The 19222-nt window shown below is 41.7% G+C and overlaps 1 protein-coding gene across 3 annotated transcripts; it reads right to left on the bottom strand.

Annotated features, from left to right (window-relative positions):
* Nucleotides 1-306: 306 nt before the first annotated feature.
* Nucleotides 307-16903, bottom strand: NASP (nuclear autoantigenic sperm protein). Of its 3 annotated transcripts, none has more exons than XM_060231704.1 (15): nt 16504-16903; nt 14478-14534; nt 14188-14298; nt 13674-13754; nt 11343-11446; nt 9293-10219; nt 6905-6987; nt 4891-4967; nt 4734-4807; nt 4027-4215; nt 3544-3710; nt 2889-2945; nt 2728-2799; nt 1608-1736; nt 307-461 (listed from the first exon to the last, which is right to left on the bottom strand). In XM_060231704.1, exons 1-15 carry the CDS (start codon nt 16716-16718, stop codon nt 417-419), a joined length of 2388 nt encoding a protein of 795 aa, XP_060087687.1. In that variant the 5' UTR covers nt 16719-16903; the 3' UTR covers nt 307-416. The 3 variants fall into 3 exon arrangements, with proteins under 3 accessions (XP_060087687.1, XP_060087689.1, XP_060087688.1); XM_060231706.1 differs by having other exon boundaries at nt 16547-16684; XM_060231705.1 differs by lacking the exon at nt 1608-1736 and having other exon boundaries at nt 16504-16732.
* Between the last annotated feature and the right edge of the window lie 2319 nt (nt 16904-19222).

The following is a 19222-nucleotide window of genomic DNA, read 5'->3' on the forward strand; positions in this document are numbered from 1 at the left end:
ACATTGGCTACAAAGTGAAAGCATTTTTGATCACCAGTTGCTCCATCAACATTGCCAAGCCATGGAAAACATTACACAAGGTAATTAACTTCCTACCTAAGTAACTATCAACCCCAGCAAAAGAACCTTGTGGTAGGTGGGACATAAGCAACAGCACTTTTGTTTTAATTGCCAGCCCACTTCAGGAAATAATAGATCTATAGGTAGTGAAGATCTGGCTACACGGCAAGCCCAACAGCCACGTTAGGCTGGGCTGCTACATAGCCTTTACATTATTTGTTGAAATATGCATCAACTAAGGCAAAATTAATGTTTGCATACAATCTTTATTGAATACAAAAGTTGTCAAAGTGAAAAAATACATTATATACAAAACCCATTGTCCTTGGGAGGGAGTGTTCAATATTAAAGATCTATCATACAGCACTTTCAACTGTATCAATTTGTGGCCTCTCTTCCGTCTGTAAAAAGAAAAGTGTAGTTTAGCATAAATTCTTTTTTATCTCAACAGCTGAGTCACACAGCAGCCCTAACAGATTCAGAAAGTATAGCACTAACTGGTTAAGGTATCATGGATGTTTCAGCAGAAGTCACAAATTAACCAAGGTATACTTTTTCCCTTGGTCTCTTGCTGCTTTGAATAACTGAAGGATTAAGACTCCTGCATATTACTACTGAAGTAATCAATATGTTTAAATCAAAATATGGTCCATTTGTGGATACTTAAATCAAGAGACTGGAGCCACAGAAAGGCAAGACATATCCTACAAACCTAAGAACAGGCCCAGGTTTGCAAAGAAATCTGAAATCTAAAAAGAAATACATTGGGGGGGGGGGGGGACTTCCAAAATAGTAGAAGCAACATCTGTAGCTTTAAGAAACAAATGCCCTCAGCAGTGGCCACTGCTAGGCAGTCACAAGTCTTGCCAGTTTTTTTGTTTGTTACTTGCTACCACACAACTTCCATAACAGCAGCCCACTGCTGTTCAATAGCAACAACTGCACTGAAAGCTGTGTGTGTAGTGGTTAGAGTTTCAGTCTAGGATCTGGGAGATCTAGGTTTGAATCCTTACTCTGCCATGGAAGCTCACTAGGTGACTTTGGGCCACTTACACTCAGCCTATCCTACCAAACAGGGTTGTTCTAAGGATAAAATGAAGGGCAGGAGAAAGCTGTAAAATGTTCTGGGACCCCATTGTGGAGGAAGTTGGGAGTATAAACGATGTAAATAAATACAGCTGAAGAAGGGGGGAATAAAAGATTGCTTGATAGTTGGAAAGGAGAGAAGGAAGCAAGGAAATGTGAGGATATGGAGGCTTTCAGGAAAATGAAAGAGGAAACAGGTGGGAAAAAGAAAATGAGATGCCCCTCTAAAAGTCCTTTTGGGTCCCTTGCTTGTATTAAGGAATTAAACTGTGTGCTCTACTAGCTGCAAATATACAGAACTAGTGTGGCACCCAGACCTCCATATACAGACTCCAGCATGCATTCTAACATGAGTGACTCCACAAGGAGAAAGACCACCAGCAGGCAATTAAAAATAGGCAAGTAAAGTATGCCCAGGAAGAGAAAAGTTTATATATCAACTCCTGAACTCAACTGCCCACCTCCTCTTCCATTTTCTCTGCAACCTCATTTCCACTGGGGGCAGCATCACCACCACCATTGACAGCCGGTTCTGGTTTAGATTTCTTAGCTTCATTGTCTCCCTGTTGAGCCTCTTCCTCTGGTTTCCTCTGAAGACAAAATTGTTTAGTCTTCACAAAGTATAACTTCAATTGTAAAGTATTAATTAAAAAAATATTCTGCTGTTTGGTAGCCTATGGGACAATGAGCTGAATCCAGTAATCCTTTCTGACCCTGTGAAAGTTTATTCCCAGACCACAGGACCCTTGTACACTAATAACTACCTGGCTACAGTGGAAACAAGGCAAAAATACCCTTTTCATCCCTCTTCTATCAGTGCGGCTTTGCTGACTGAAAAAAGAGAAATTTCATCCTCTATTGCAGCCTCCGGACCCAGTAATAAACCATGCCAGGAATCAGAAGGGGAACATCTATAAGTTATATTTTAGACCAGAATGGAGGTCACAAAATATATGTTGCTTTGGTTTGATAAATGTCCCACTTCTATACCAAATATAATACTTCTGCCTTCTAAGTTGGTAAGTTTTTAAATAACAGAAGGTTTAGCTGACTTGTCAGGATGCTGTGAAACACTGGACAAAGTCAGTATAAAACAGATGAAACTGCATGCCAAATTTAGTGATTTTATAGAGTACTAGTGGATTTACTATGAACTGACAGTTGTGCAAGACTACACTTAACTTCTCGGATTGGCTTTGCTATTTTAACCAATTCTCCATTTCCACTTTAATTATGGGAACCCAGTTCAGCCTGGTTGTTGGCAGTGAAGTTCAGTTTCTGTGAACTCCATGCTATCTTTGCTCAGGGGAAATGTTTTAAGAGCACAACCTTTCTGGTCCTTAACACAGCCAAGTTTGAGTGCCTGCAGGACCCACACAAATAAGCTTTGAAATTAAACCAGGCTGGGTCAGGTGGGTGCTGCACAGCACAAAAACCATCAAAAGCTAGCAAGGAAACTGGAAGGTTCCCAGACTGATTGGCTCCCAGTGGAAAGGATCTTATGTAGGACTAGTACAGCCTTTAACAAAGAGACATGATTATTTCAAGCCATGTACTTGTAAAGTTCCAACTGATACACACCTTTTTTCTAACAAGATGAGAGATGTCTGTAATACACTGTGATGCTCCATCAGGTGTTTGTCCAACTGAATTCTATTACAAAACAGAAGTTAGAAAGTTCTCATCAAATACTTCAGCACATTTTCTTTAAATTTGCTTTATTTTTATTTGCTACCACTTACAGCTGAAGTCAAACTGCTTTCAGTTCCCTGGGAAAAGCTAGAAGAAGATCCACCAACCTGGAAGCAAAGAAACCCATTAGTCTGCACTAATAGCCTACTATTAGTCTGTTCTAATAGTCTACTAAATGGGGGGAGGGGGAGGATATGCACCAAACTCACACAGGCCTTTTGCCTGAAGTCTGCAACAGGCACTCCTCTCTGTATGCATTATTTCAAGTTTTGGGACTGTATTTCTAAGGCTTAATGAGCTTTAAATAAATAGGAAGCTAATCTTCAGTAAATTGCATTTCTGCCTAGCTTGAAGTCATCAATTGGATCTCTAAATTCCATTTGGCAATTACCACCCGTAATCTTGCACTAAAGCCTACAATTACAATATGGGGTTAACACTATAGGAATGCAAAACACCTAAGAAATCAGGAATGAGAAATGTCTAATTATTTCCAATTAAAAATGTAAAACAAGAAATCAATGGCACTTGCTCTTTCTTTAGTTGCCAATATTTTTGCTTTCTTTTGACATTTTTATGCAATACCTTCCAGCCATGGTGAAGGATTTGCAATTCTGCAACGTACTCAATTTATAAAGAAAATCTGATTTTAAGCATATAGCTTCTGGCATAATCATCTCACTACAAAACAGGGCTGTAACATACCAGAGTTGCTTTTAGAGCCAGTTCAGCCACTCTTGCACTCTTTTGAGACTCCTTGGAATCCTCTATTTTTTCTTTAATTTCAGGAAGCAATCCCTTTAGTTCTTCAATTTCCTTCTCATCCTCAGCTAATCCTTCTCCTTTTGCTCTTAGGCGCTCAGTGAGCATCACTAAAGGAGGAAGCATCAGAAGCTATTAATAGTGTTTCAACTGTACTGTCAGCTCTGGTCCTTGCACAAAATTCACACAGCAATACTTTTTGGATTAAGCAGGTTTTCTAGATTTAGCAACTGCTCACTTGTTTATTGCAAACTTTTTTTTGTTACCTGACTTACTAGCTCTTAGTACTCCTTCAAGAAAGTAGTATCCTGAAAACTGAAGTTGCAAAATGACCAGTGTTGGAGCTTTAAGCATACAGTGTACAATAGTTTAGATCTTTGTTAGAACTGTATGACAGTACATGTGGATTCTAATGTTTTTCCTTACCCATTCTTTTATCTATGACTTCCATTGATTTACTGAACTGCAGAACTGCTTCATCATACTGATTGTTGTAGTGATAGGCCAATCCAAGATGGTAATGAGTTTCTGCAAGCAGACGGTCATGGGCTTCTAAATATTTCTGCTGAAGGGTCAGGCAGGAGTGGAACTCTTCTATGGCTTGGATGTAGTTTTCTGCACAAGATGCCAGAAAAAATCAATGCTGTTTTACTCTCATATACACCACCCTTCAAGATACCCCTTGCTCATTCCTTGGTTGTACATATACTCTGGAAGAAGACTTCTATTGAATTATGGTCCATGCTCTAACACACATTTAAACATTAGACTTCTATAGTACCAAGTTGAAGGGCAGTGTAAGATCTCTAGTTTCCATTATCCTGATTACTGTACCCAAGACTGCCTGGACACAGTGAAACATCAAAAAGACAAAGCTACCCACCCTATTCCCTGAAGCAGATGCCAAATATGGAACATTATGACAAAGCATAGGTATTTAATGCAGACATTTAATGCACAAGTCACAAACTACCAAATCTTAAATATGCGCAGCTAATGTAAACTAAAATGCTGTCCAGCATAAGATTTTATACAAGATAGCCATACTGCAAAGTGCCATCTGAACAATGACAATATGCAGGACATCTAACTTAAACTCCCTGTGTATGCATAAATAAATCTAAGATAGTTACCAGATTCAATGCTAACTTCTCCTAGTTTTAGGTGAGCCTGGGCAGCATGGAGCTGAGCTTCTTTCGTGTCTTGTCTAGGTGAAACACAAAACATAATTTGAGTTAAAACTGCAACACCTTAATAACACTGTAATATGCATTCAGCACCAAGATATACCTTTTGTATATTACTTTTGCCAGCTCCAGCATATCCCAGGCCAGTTCTAGGTTTCCAACCTCATCTTCTTCACTCTCCTGAAGCAAAGATACATCAAAGTCAGGCAAGGGATGAAAGATCAACCTGCTTCCTAGCTGCAAAATTTCCATCCTTGGTAGGAAGCAAACAGAGAAACTTTACAAGAGTAACTAAGTTAACCTCAGGCAAGGCAGGACGGTCAACAATACACAGATTGTCTTTTCAAATTGTGAAGTTGGAGAAGTCTCATGCAACATTTTGCTTGCTCCAAAGCTTGTGAAAATTGTATTCTCTTTAAGAGAAGGAGTGCGCCATTCTGTAGCACTGAGCCCCTGAAACATTACAATGCTCATACTGTTCAGCACAATGCAACTCATCCCCCCCACCTTGCACAGAATTCTGAGGGGAAGATCTGGTGGCCATCATAATGGCAACCAAACCAACACCAAAGCTGCAGACCTCCAATTAACTGTTTGCACAACACAGCCTGGAGACTACCTAAACCAGGGGTGGGGAACCTTTTTTCTGCCAAGGGTCATTCGCGGGCCATATAAAATTATCAACTTAAAAAACACTGCTGCACCGAGAGAGAACGATTCAGGCTGGCAAAATTAATACAAATAATTGTTTTTCTATTTGAAGTCATGTGGGGAGAGCCTAATCTGGCGCACACACACACACACCTGGCCTGCCGCCCTAGGCAAATGCATAGGGCCAGGGCTTTTTTATAGAAAAAGCCCAGCAGGAACTCAGTAGCATATTAGACCACATCCCCTAATATTAGCATATTAAGCCACACCATCTGGGATAATCAATAAAGCAATGGGAATAAAGGGGAACAAAGAAATGGGAATAGAAAGAAAGTAATGAGGGGGAAGCTTACCTGAACTGTGACAGTAACTTTCCAGGCCCTGCAGCAATTCTGGCTGGCCAGCCAGGCCCCAGGGAGGCTGCCACATGGCAGTTCAGCTCAGCAACTCCTGAGGGCCACACCAAGTCACCTCGAGGGCCGCATATGGCCCTCGGGACGGAGGTTCCCCACCCCGACCTAAGCTATGTCACACAAATAAAGATGATATACATCCTATTTGCCTCATTTCACCTAGTATTTTAGCTCCTCCAACAAAGAATGATTGCTAACAAAAAAACCCACATTCAAATAGTTCAATTTACCATATTTGTGAAAAAAGTGATAATAAACAAATGGCATTGTGTAATTCTTGCTCCTGAATTCAATTTCCACAATGGAACTGAATGAATACAGAAGAAATCACTTCAATTTTCAGGCAGTTATACATTTGTTTAAAGAAGAACACATTGCCTCAAAACTGTCCTAGCTCAGGTTAAGTTACCAACAGCTCCCCACGCTCTCTTAATCAGTAGGCAGTACTTGGAAAAGGACACAAGGCATTTCTTAGAATCAACTGGGATCAAAGCAGCTGTTTTAAAACCAATTCCAAGAAACTACTTTAAAATCAGAAAATAGGAAGAATACTGTTGCACAATAAGATCTGACCTCATATGGTCTATCAAGTCAAATGCTAAATTAGCTATTTAAGCACCAGAATTTATTCATGTGTACATTTGTAGGGGTTATTTGGAACAGCCTTTAGTATCATGTTAAATACCTCTGGACAGCAAGGCAACTTGGATGCATGTTATCTTGTTTCTCAAGGTCCATGATCTAGCTACTCACTTCAGTGCTCTGTGTTTTACAAAGCACCTATAATAGCTTTTTTCAGTTGAGACAACTGACTCAGAACTGTATTGTTTCTGAAAGTAAAAGGGCTTTCTATCACCAAGATGTGTGTGTGTGATTGCCAGTTTTCTTATGGCAGGCCCCCCATATTGCACCCATTGTTCCTGGTGTTCCCTGAACGCCAGAGGCAGTTATTGGGGTTATAGCAGGAAAACAGATTACTGAATTTACACCAATATGCCTTAATTCATGCAAGATTTGATCAGATGCTACAATAAGCATTCATGCGTACATCACCTTCTCTTCAACTGTAGAGTCATTTTCCTTATCTTCTTCTGTTTTGTCATTCTCTTTGTCTTCTTCTTCTGACCCTTCTGTTTCTACAAGACGGATTTATTGTTAATGTACACCAAGTGTACTGCTATGCATTAATCTATTTACTTTCTTCTATCTAATTTACAGTTATTCTTCTCCCATTCAGTTACAATGATTTTAATTTACATGATTTGGCTTGGTAGTTGTGTGTCCTGCAAAACCAAAGTCTCACATACTCTGACCTAAAGAAATTTCAGTTTCATATGTAGATTATTCTGGAACATACTATATAAACTATGCACTGACACTAAAGGTTTACCAATTCACCAATACGACTCTAAACTCCGCCCCCAACATCTCTTTGGTAGGTGAACAAAGAATCTTTTACACACTGCTGCAAGCCATCACTGTGCTGTAAGCATGAGAATTTGTGAACTGGGGCACTACTCCATCACTAGCATTAGAAGATGACAGAACAGGTCATATCTTAAGACTCCCAAACAAGCCAGAGGAGGAAGGAGAGCAGATATGGATAGAAGCTTTCATGTATTTGGTCTTTCTACAGTTCCTAACATCAGCCACTAGAACTATTGTGCTATGATACCAATTCATTGTTGACAGAAGTACCATTACAGGATCCCATCCTATGGAGAATCACACACATCCTTCCATGAATGTTGCCCTCTCCAGAGCTACCTCAGTTTCAAATGCCTTTTCAAGGGTTTTTAAAATACAGGTTAATCGTAACTATACTGCTAAAAAAGTTGCTTATATATGACAAGGATAAAGAGGAAATAGTACATGGGAGTGCTATGTGAAGGTGGGATGTAGACTGTTGGGGGGAAACAAAGCAGGAGTTCAATTCTGCCTCGGAGAGAGAGCAGTGAGACCTCAGGTCTGGATCAGGAAAAGAGCAGACAGAGTGAAGAGTAGCTCTGCTTGGTAGTATTGGCAGAGTAGTTTGGCTCTACTTCCGACAGAGAATAGAGTACCAATTAGGTTTGTCTCTGGCAATAAGCAAACCCTGTGCCATTTAGTCTAACCCCTGGGAAAGGGCAGGCTGGTGTAGGTGGAATCCTGTGTATTAGGATCCAACTTAGTGGCCACTTGGTAAAAGCTGGTTTCTGCTAGGAAAAATTTAAGGAAGTTGAAACTGCTCTCTAAATTGATGTGCTTAGAGACCTATGCTGTTTGTTTCTTGAGACCTACTAGTAAATAAATCTTCTGTATTGTTAATAAATAATTCCTGCATCAGTGACCTCTGTCTTCTACTTGTGCATCACAAAACTTACCTCACAGCAGTGAACCCAAAGCCTAAACACTCACTACCTCTAGACACCTCGTATCTGAGATTTATAGTTTAAAATAAACCTGGCTCCCCCTAAACCACAGAAGGCTGTGTGGGTCCCCTCGGTTAATAGAAATGGCTTGTCACAGTATACTTCTGTGAAACTCTGTGTAGCTTACAGAAACCATGTTTGCACAGTAAGCTACAATCATTGTATAAGTAGCAATATTTTAGTTACCCAAACAAGTAGTAAGAAGTAATCTGAGACTACTGCTGCAACCAACAGATGCTTGCTGAATAATAATCAGTCGGTATGTAAGTGATGGATTGCAGCTATTCTTGATTTTTTAAAAAAGTAGTACTCTCCTTAATCAATCTTCATTTACAAGTTCTACAATCAAGATCACAAGGGACTTTATCTAGAAGAGGTTCATTCAGAAGATAAACAGAACTAAACCAAACTTGCCATTGAATTTTCCTTAGATAGTAGCAATTGTCAGATACTTAACTTCATACCAGTAGCTTATTATGCTTATAGAAATTTTACAGCTCTAGGATCTCAGTAGTGAATGCAAACTTAAAGGGTTATAAAGCAGTTAACAGCAATGCTGAAGCAAGCAGGACAAAAACAAAAAGTTATGAAGCTTGAGCTAGCGCCATACATTGAGACCCCACTACATTAGCCATAAAGCCTTAGAGAGCTGAGAACAATTTTAGTTTTGTGGATTCTGCCATCCTGTCAGATCAGATACTGTGCTTTCAATGGTTAAAGATTTAAACTTAAATGAACATGCAGTGAACATCCATTCAGTATTCTCTATCAGTCATCACTTTATATTTAATGCTCAAGCTGACTCGCTGCTCAATTTGCCCCACAACAGTGAACGACTTTGCTCAACATGTTAGTTAAAAATTAGTTTGAATAAAATGTCTTCTCTTCCTTAAAGCTTCTTGCATGTCCCCCTTAAGCTAGGCCCTTTTCATCCCTCAATTTTATGGCAGAAAGAAAATTCTGAATGGATTTGTTTTACTAAAGGTTAGCACTCTAAGTAATCCACCCACAATTATCTACTATCCGTTACCTTCGCCCTCTCCCATCTCGTCATCTTTTTCTTCCTCCTTTTCTACCTTAGCAGCTTCAGCTTTTTCTTCAATTTGCATTTCCTGTGATGGCTCTGTGCCTGCTGCAGGAGTAATTTCACTTGCAGCTGGAGGCAATGCTTTTCCTGAAGACAAGGGCTCTTCTCTCTCTTTCACTTCTATCACCACTTGCTCCGTAGTAGTTTCCATTTCCTTGGCCTTCTCATCAATAGCTCTGGCTGGCTGCTTGTTTTCTATTGCTGTCTCTACCTGGCTTTCTGCTTTCTCAACAGCTCTTGCTAATTCTTCTATTGTTGCTCCTGAAGTTTTAAGCACTTCCTCCACTATTGTCTTTTCTACTATACTATCTGTCTGCTTTTCAGCATCCTGGTCTACAAGCTTTGCTGCTGCTTCTTTGACCTTTTCCTCCTGAGCTGCTGCTTCAACAGGCTTCTCTTCTCCAACAGCCTCTTGTGCTGATACTGCCTGCTGTGCCCCAGCTGCTTCTTCTGTAGTCATGGGCTTGTTTATAGTGGTGTCTTCCCCAGCCTCTTCTGCTGTCACTGGCTTCTGTTCCTCAGCTACACCCATCTGCTTTTCTGCAGCCACAAATATATCTTTCATGACAGTACAGTCTTCTTTTGCTACCTCAGTAATTATTTCACTGGTCCCTTGCTTTTCTCTCTCAGCTGCCTTCATTTGATTTTCTGGATTAACTTCCTCCTCCTCCCTCTCTTTGTAAGTTTTGTGTTCTGCATCCACAGCTTCCTTGTTCACTTTTTCTTCCTTAACTTTTTTCATTTCTACATCCTTGCTTTTCAGTTGCATCTCAGCTTCAGTCAGCACCAGAGGCTCTTCAGTTTTTCTGGGTTCATCCTTTTCCCCCATGGCATTATATACCTGCTCTCTTAATTCCTCCCTTGCTTCTTCTACATGATTAAAGAAGATGAAGCAGAAAAAAACCTTCGAATTTAGTGGTATGTATTCATGATCTTAATATCCCACCTTAATCCCACTGAAGTTTCTACATCAATTTAGACTCAAATCATTTTGAATATCTAGTCTGGAAACATATGCATTTCCTTAGCACTAAAAGTTTGTAAGGGGGTGTGCATAAGCAATGAGACATAGGCCAGCAAGAACCACAGCCAAGCAAGAGATGCCAAGCTCTGTCCAGATGAGATTCCAGAAGGAAGTACTGCAATTTGGGCATGGGAAAAGAGGAGACATTGAGGATATGCAAGCCCCTTCCTTAAGGGAATTTTGCATATGTTTACAATGCAATTCAGCACAGCATCAGTTTAGATAGCTAAATTAATGCTGCCACACCATGAAATCTAGGCCACAGCTAAGCCAAGCAACTGATTTGTTTTGATAAACTGTAGAAGCTTGCAGCACAAGGGTAAGAATAACATTCTCCTCTGCAGAACAAAATTCAAGTCCAGTGGCACATTTAAAACCAACGAAGTTCAAATTTTGTTCTGCTGATTCAGACCAACACAGTTACCCACCTGAATCTATTATTCTCGACAGCGAGATACTATTAGTTTCAGGTTTTAGGAAACGGACAGCCAGTCAACTGTTTTTAAAACTGTGACCACAAATCAATGCCTTTATCCAGAAACTTAAACCCATGTAAGTGAAGATTAGCTGACTATATCTGCCTTAAAGTATAGCTCAACATGATTTTGCCAACTGAATGCTGGTCCAAGTTATTTACAAGATAGGGTTTGAGTCATTTTATTATTATTTTTGTTCTGATTAAGGCTGCCAAGCAGCAAGTGGGGGCAAAGAATCCCCCCCTTTGTTTCCTGCTACTACTCTGAGCAGCAGCAGCAGGGGAAAAATAAAAAATTACCATCTGCTTGACTAGGAACTGCCAGGAACTCTATGGTCTAACTAGTTTCCAGCAATTCCAAGAGAAATGTGACATTATTTCCAGGTTTCTGCAGAAGTGATGTCATGCCATTGCCCCCCGCCCTGCAAGTCACCTTGAGCAATAATAACACACATCTCGGCATCTAGATTGTGTGTTAACAAAGCTGTACATACCATCTACATTATCAGCACTTTCTGCCATTGAGTCTTCTGCCTTTTCTTCCTCCTCTTCAACTTGCACTCCTTCCAAGGCATTTCCTAGCACACCATTTTCCATTCTAGAAGAGATACAAGCAATACTCATTCTTAACAAATCTTAACAAATTTGTTAAGCTTTCAGGTTTATTTTTATGTTGCTACTACAAAATACAACAAAACATTCTGATACAAAAAGATAAAGCAGCTACCAGCTTTCTCACTCAATATCAGTTTCTCCTGTTATATCCCCTGTTCTACATGGCTTTTGTCCATGCAGGTCTCATGATTCTAACCACAGCCTTTATGGCAAACAGAACACTTCTTTCTTTACCAGCAGAAAAGCTGGCTGGATCCAACCCTTAGTACTGGCAGTGAGATTTGCTGAGATACTCTACAATAAAACCACTGCTAAAAATACTGAGCACCACAAAGCAATTGCTAGGGTCCATGACGACCTGCAATTTGTTGAGCCCTGGATATATATTCAATTTCAATTGAAATTAAATGTCAAACCTTTATTTGCATCTATAGTAATAATTCTCTTATCGCCATGGCCAAATCAAGGATGGCTATTGGCTAATATTTCCAGAACAAACAATTGGTCCATCACACATGTTACCTCCTCTGGCCTTGCATTAGCTGACTCTGCTCTTCCCCCCCTACTCAGACCCAGGAATGTTGAACAAACTGCCAAAAGCAGTCTTCCCTCAGAGACAGCCACATCTCCATCTCTTCTCTGTGTCCTATCTGTCAACCAGCCTCAGAAAGGGATGCAAAGCTACTGTGACCTCACAAAAGGCCTCTCAGCACATTCAGCTTCTGAAGGCCACAGAAACTGCCAGACATCAGCTCCCCTTGAGGTGGGGGGGGGGGGGGAGTGAATACCTTCACTTGGGTTGGATGGAAGACAGCAAGGGTGGGATACCTTTCCAGGTTGGTGGGAAATTCCTGGAAATTCTGTGGTGGAGTCTGAGGGGGGCATACATGTTATGGGTTCAAAGTGGGGTCTGCCAGACCCAGGTTCTTGCTGTGGAAGATGACTGGGTGATTTCAGACCAGTCACAGGCTTCCACCCTAACCTGCCACATGGGGTTGTTGTTCAGATCAAAGGGGGGGAGAGGAGAATGATGAAACTCTTGTGGTCGCCCCCACACACACTGTGAAGAAAGTAATTTTCCTATGTAGAGGCTGCAAGGAGGGGGAAGGAAATGGAAACTTGAAGTCAGAGGGACAGATAAAGGGAAGGAGATAGGGTTGCCAAATCCAGGTTAGGAAATTCCTGGAGATTTAAGGAATGGCAGGGGGGCGGGGTTTAAGGAGGGATAAGACCTCAGACAGGTACAATGCCATTTCCTAATGGCGAACCACTGCAGATCACTCACATTTACAACTGTTCTCTAGATGGCAGAGATCAGCTCCCCTTGAGGTGGGGGGCGGAGTCAATACTTTCACTTGGGTGTGTAGGAAGACAGTAAGGGTGGTGGGCACTCACCAAAAGCTTCCTTCCAGAGCCCGTTGTTTTTTCTTCACAACGGGCCTTATTCCTAGTAAATATATAAACTAATTATAGTGCTCAAGCATTAGACAGAGTAGATACTTTGAACTGTTTTAATTCAAATGCCATGATGCAGAACTGGAACAGCAAACCAATTAAACCAAATTAACTCAAAAGGTTGTTGGAAGTATTTAACTAAGTTGTAATAAACAGCAAACTTCTTTACTAGGGGTTTGGACTATATCAATATAGATGACATACTATCAAGAACTGAAGTCTGAAGAGTTCTGAAAGGCAGTCTGAACTAAGCAAATAAGAACTTCAAAGTGATGCACATAAGGATTGTTGTTCCAATGACAATTACACCATAGGACCTAGATTGGCTATTACTCAAAAGAGTACTGAAAAATGAAGTAGTATAACTGCATTCAGAGCAGTTTACAATTAAACTCATTACAAAACCAGCTAGAGAAGCTATACAATTCAGTAACTATCAAGTACCAACTAGTGGAAGCAAAGGATTGTTACTGTCTTCCTATGCTTTGATTTTGACCTAGTCAGCCAAATGACTGAAACATGGTAACTAGAGTGTTATAATCCAGTAAGGTCTTGGTGTTCTAGAACCCATCCAAAGTGTGGGGCTCTTTCCACTCATGTTTTAGCAATATACCCATGCTATTAGGCTTACCATAATCATACTACTACTCTGTGGCAGTTCACTATTCCCCGAGAGAAATTTTGCCCCATACACAACAGCCAGTTATGATACAGAAAAAAAGACAAGTGCTTTGCAGCACAACCCATAAGCTTACCTTGCCAACTCTAGAAGAGATTTCCCATAAAAAAAGAAAGCTTCTGCACACTCATTTGCTGTTTCACCATACTTCTTACCCCTAAAGAGAAGCCATTACAAATTAGCACCATGCTTCTTTCTAGGAAAACTACAGCTATCATAATGAAAACATTCACAGAAAATTTTCAATGAATTACTTTGGGGGGGGGGGTGTCCTTACTTTAACCTGAAATTTAACAGTGTGGATTAACAAATTCTCCCAGACATACTGAAAATTATTCTCCCTTTACTGTTACTTCTCCAAGACTAATTACAACTGGCTTCAACACAAGAAGTAATACAAAGTAAGGCCAAAACGTATCTGCATTAAATAAATAGGAATGAAAAATATATCCAAAACATAGTTGAGCACCCAAGTGAAAAAAACACCACATTAAGTATTAACCAAAACTTCTCAGTGGAAAAATTAAGGTTTAACATAAACCCACCTAGCTACAAATTCAATAAAAAAAGAATTGTATCTCATTACTCACAACATGCTGGCTGCTTCCTGGAATGCATTAACAGCAGCTGGAATATCGCCCATTACCAGGTTTTTCTGCCCCAAACCCAACAGCTTCTTAGCTTCTCCATCCACATCCACACTAGAAACAGGAAGACAGGTTGATTAGCAACAATAGTGCTCTTCTGAATTCTGACTTGAAAGGAGATTGCTGGCAACCGCAAGTTAAATGGACTGTTATCAACTGTTTTAAGGAAAGTTTAGTATTTTGTTTCACACAAATATATGCTATTTGTATGTTCCCACTAATTGATATCTTACCTGTCAGTTTTGTCCACAGAAGTAGAAGGAGCAACAGATTCTTCTGTCATTCTGAAACTGAAAGTTCACCATTAGAAAATACCTACAATGTTGCTAATTCTATCAGATAGCATTTGTAACATTTTTTAAAAATGCTTAGCAATTTTAGAGGCATGTTATCACCAGTACCTTTCCTATAGGCCTGCTAGTGCAGAAAAAACATCTGGCAACTTCGTTATGTACACTCCTAGTTCATACAGAAACACATAACTGCCAATTCAACATCAGTAATTGCTAGCAGTATAAAGGTAAAGGTAGTCCCCTGTGCAAGTACCAGTCGTTTCTGACTCTGGGGTGATGTTGCTTTCACAATGTTTTCATGGCACTTTTTAAGGGGTGGTTTGCCATTGCCTTCCCCAGTCATCTACACATCTACCCCAGCAAGCTGGGTACTCATTTTACCAACCTCGGAAGGATGGAAGGCCAAGTCAACCTGGAGCTGGCTATCTGAATCCAGCTTCCACCGAGATCAAACTCAGTTCACGAGCAGATGTAGCTTTATCACTCTGCACCACGGGGCAATAAAAAAAGTTGAACTGGTGTTCAGTAGCTACCAAACGGAACCACTTCAAGTATACAGGGTGCCAGAAAGAACAAAGCTCAACGTGACACACATGCTGTGGCTTAGCATCTGCCACACCTATCAATACAGTATAGTTACAAGGCAGTTGCAAACCTGTGAAATACTTTCGCTAGTCATACTTCTGAACACCAGTCCTCCAAGGGTTGCTACTGTTTCCATAAACTGTTACATACTTCAATCTGAAAAAGGCATACTGTTCTTACACAGGTTAAAGGACCAATTCAGTTGCATATCCCCTCAGTAGCTTCCAGTAGGCAATTTCATTTGCCTTATTGGCAAAAGAGCAGCCTTTCAGATCTATTCCAACTCAGGCTGCAGCGCTTTCACAGAGCTGAATGTGTTCAACAACACATAACTATTTTATGCTAAATTAAATAATTAGAAACTTTTATTTAAAAGCAAAAATCCAAAAATAATCAGAATGAGCATATCATAACCCATAAAAATACTGTTTTTAGTTAAGAAGTGCAACAGATGTAAAAAGTTTATCTGGTAACCGTTCCTGAAGGCTTTGAGATGCCTGGCACTGCAGCTTTATAACAAGACTGGAAAACCCCTTGAGACTTAGGAGCAAGTTTTTCCAGTATTTTGGAGAGAGATAAGGGAAGAAAATAATAGATGAAAGTTAGTCTGAGGACAAGCTCACTGAAAAGCAATTCAAACTTTGATTTTTGACCTGCTGGTTCCTATTCCTAGCAGAACACCAGATCTTGTGGAAAAGTCTAAGCAGCCAATTCAACTCAAATGATATAGACAAACAGGAAGCTCCCAACGTACAAAATACAACTACTTAATAGTACTGAACGTTCAGCAAGTCACAGCAAACCCAAGGCTTGATGAACTGTAAACAGCTTTAAAAACGGACACACTATATAACCTGAGCCGCTGTCTTCCCAAGTACCAAGAAGGGAAAGGGGGCGGCGCCAACGGAGAGAGCCGCTTACCTGAAGAGACAATAGACTCATTTTCCCGCCTCCTCATCCCCCTCCCTCTCTTGGAACTTTTGGCGCCAAATCGCAAGAGCTGCTTTTGATAGGCTGAGAGAGACTGTCATGTGACACAACCTGCCCCCTCTATCGGCGCCCTCCCCCTTTCCTTCCAAAGCGCATCGGAAGGATGGGTACTAAAAATGGCGGCTCACAAACTCACGTCAGGTCACGTGGCGTCTCCGTTTGAGAAGAAGCGCCCCCTCCCCCACACAGTGAGAGGAAGGCACGTACTGAACTACGGCGAGGGGGCGGTTAGGGCAGGCATGCTGCGGGGAGAAAAAACGAACGGGGAACGACAAGAACTGAACACACCGAGTGAAAAAGACAGCCGGCGGGTTCGTCAAGGCATACCTTCACCACCCCTGAATCGCTGTGAACAAGCAGCACTGAGAACAAGCATCCGCCTCTTTCTTACCCAGTTCCCAAAGACGCACCTCTCAGCTCAGTCCCTCTCGTACCTTTAGCTGGAGCCGAGAACTGAAGATTCTCCGCAAAACCCCACCAGAGGTATAACAAACAGCAGACAAATACAGCCCACCGCCCCTCCAGATGCTTATATAGCCCCCCTGAGGACACGCCCCAGCGGCGCGAGGCACGCTCTTCGAACGAAGGAACTACAACTCCCATCATGCCTTACAATCGCCAAGTCAATCTTAGCGAATCAAAGCTTTACGAATCAGAACGATTTGCATGAAGGGGGCTGTAGTCTCCCAATGAATGCCATACTAATCCTTGCCCATATGCTACAACGCGACAGGAGATGTAATGTTTCTCTGCAGCGCGATTAGTACTGAGAAAAACGTAGTACAAGAGCTGGTGTGTTTAATTCACGCTATTTTTATGGCATCCTGGCAAATGTGCGATCACGAACGGAGTGTTGGTAGGGGATGTGCTAAAAGGAATGGCAGGATTGCCCAGTGGAAACAGTGGGAGAGGCTGGAAGGCCCATTGGAAATAATGGAATTCATGAATGCCAATTGACTTGCATGGGCTCCATTGAAATATATTAAAGCACAAGAAGAGTAGCAAGGAAAATGTGGAATTAAGTTTTCATTAAAGTCTCTGGGCCCAGATAGATTATTCTGGGATTGCAATTGCAAGCCCCAGAGTGGAATGACAGCCCCTTGGGGAGTAAGAGTCTTCTAGGCTTCCCAATCCCCAGGTCCCAGCGGGGAATCCCCTATTTTTACAGGCTTCTCCCCGCCCCCAGCCAGCTGGCCGGCGGGGGAAGCCCCGTCCCCCATAATCACCATGTAGTTTTAGAGCACCTCCAGGTCCGTTTTTAAAATATGTGCCTTTAAGGCTGAGCAGGAAGCAAGAAACAGGAAGGGCTTCGGAGAACGGCCCCTCCCTTTGTTTTGCTTTCATTTTCAGATCAAGAAAAGTTCTGCAGGAACAAGACCAAGTAAGTATTTGTGTGTGAGAGAGACGGAGGGGGCAGGGGATTCCTTGGTTTGGAGGCCCTCCCCCCAATTTAGAAAGCATAGGAGGGGAGGGAAATGTCTACTGGGCGCTCTATTATTCCCTATGGAGAATGATTCCCATAGGGAATAATGGGGAATTGATTCGCAGGTATTGGGGGCTCTGGGGGGGCTCTGTTTTGAGATAGAGGCACCAGATTTTTAGTAAAGCATCTAGTGCCTCTCCCCAAAATACCCCCCCCCCCCAAGTTTCAAAACGATTGGACCAGGGGGTCCAATTCTATGAGCCCCAAAAGATGGTGCCCCTATCCTTCATTATTTCCTGTGGAAGGAAGGCATTTGAAAAGGTGTGCTGTCCCTTTAAATGTGATGGCCAGAACTCCCTTGGAGTACAATTATGCTTGTCACACCCTTGTTCCTGGCTCCATCCCAATGTCTCCTGGCTCCGCCCCCAAAGTCCCCAGATATTTCTTGAATTGGACTTAGCAACCCTAGAGTCTTCTGCGACTGGAATGATAGCCCCCAGAGTTGAATGGCAGGTCCTTGGGGTAGCAGGAGTCTTTTGGGGCTGGAATGAAGGCCCCCAGAGTGAAATGACAGTCCCTGTGGGTAGCAGTTTTCTGGGACTGGAATGACAGCCCTCAGAGTGGAATGACAATCCCTGCAGAGAGGAGGAGTGTTCTGGGACTTGAATGACAGCCCCCAAAGTGAATGATAGTCCCTGGGGGTAGTAGGTGCATTCTGGGACTGAAATGGCAGACCCCAGAGTGGAATTTCAGCCCCTACAGGTAACAGGAATGTTCTGGGACTGGAATAACGGGTTCAATAGTGGGTTGACAGTCTCTACTCACCACACTGTTTCAGAATTTCAAAGGTGTCGCAGGTTCAAAAAGTTTGGGGACATCTTAGCTAGACTACAGGATGGGATTTTTCAGAAACAGACTATGGGGAGTTATCTGGGTCAACTGTCAATGGAGTGGGCTAAAGTGTGCAAGGAACTCAGGTAGGGTGTGACACATAATGGGAATATGGAGGTCAGGAAGGCATCAGAACTGGACACTGAAACTGGAAGGAGAAAAAGGGCAAGATTTATAATCTGTAGTCAACACAGATTTGTCCCCAACAGATCTTGCTAGACCAATCTAATTTTCTTCTTCAATAGAGTGATGAGTTTAACTGGATCGAGGGAGTGCAGTTGATGTTTTTTACCTGGTTTTCAACACAGCTTTTGACAGGGTTGCCCATTATGTTTTGATAGGAAACTAGAGGACTGTGGACTGGACTCCACAATAGTTAGTTGGATGGAGAACAGGTTGGAGAACAGCACTTAAAAGAATAGTTGTCATTGGCATTTCATCTCAATGGAGGGAGGTGAGGTGCCACAGGGCTCAATTTTGGGACCAGTAGTTTTCAGTGGTTTTATAAACAATCTGGATGAGGGTGTGGAGGGGCTACTCATTAAATTTGCAGATGACACCAAACTGGGAGGAGCAGTAAGCACACCAGAAGTTAGAGATAGAATTCAGCAATATCTGAATATGCTGGAAAAGTGGACAGATACGCAGTTCAACAAGGATAAGTGTCGAGTTCTACATCTGGGTAGGGTAACAAAAATGAGGAACATGCATACTGGATGGGGCGTACATACATTTCTGGGTAGCAGTGTGTGTGAACAAGATCTTGGGGTATGGCTGGACAGTAAGTTAAATATGA

This window comes from Heteronotia binoei, chromosome 2, assembly GCF_032191835.1.
Source record: "Heteronotia binoei isolate CCM8104 ecotype False Entrance Well chromosome 2, APGP_CSIRO_Hbin_v1, whole genome shotgun sequence".
In the NCBI taxonomy this organism is placed as follows: Eukaryota; Metazoa; Chordata; class Lepidosauria; order Squamata; family Gekkonidae; genus Heteronotia; species Heteronotia binoei.

Excerpts from the sequence above, each read along its gene's own strand:
- NASP (XM_060231704.1), bottom strand. The coding sequence starts at position 16,718 with ATGATGGGAGTTGTAGTTCCTTCGTTCGAAGAGCGTGCCTCGCGCCGC. Across the intron at positions 14,299-14,477 it reads TCTGTGGACAAAACTGACAG|TGTGGATGTGGATGGAGAAG; the intron begins GTAAGATATCAA and ends TCCTGTTTCTAG. Across the intron at positions 4,968-6,904 it reads ACTCTACAGTTGAAGAGAAG|GAGAGTGAAGAAGATGAGGT; the intron begins GTGATGTACGCA and ends TCTTTGCTTCAG.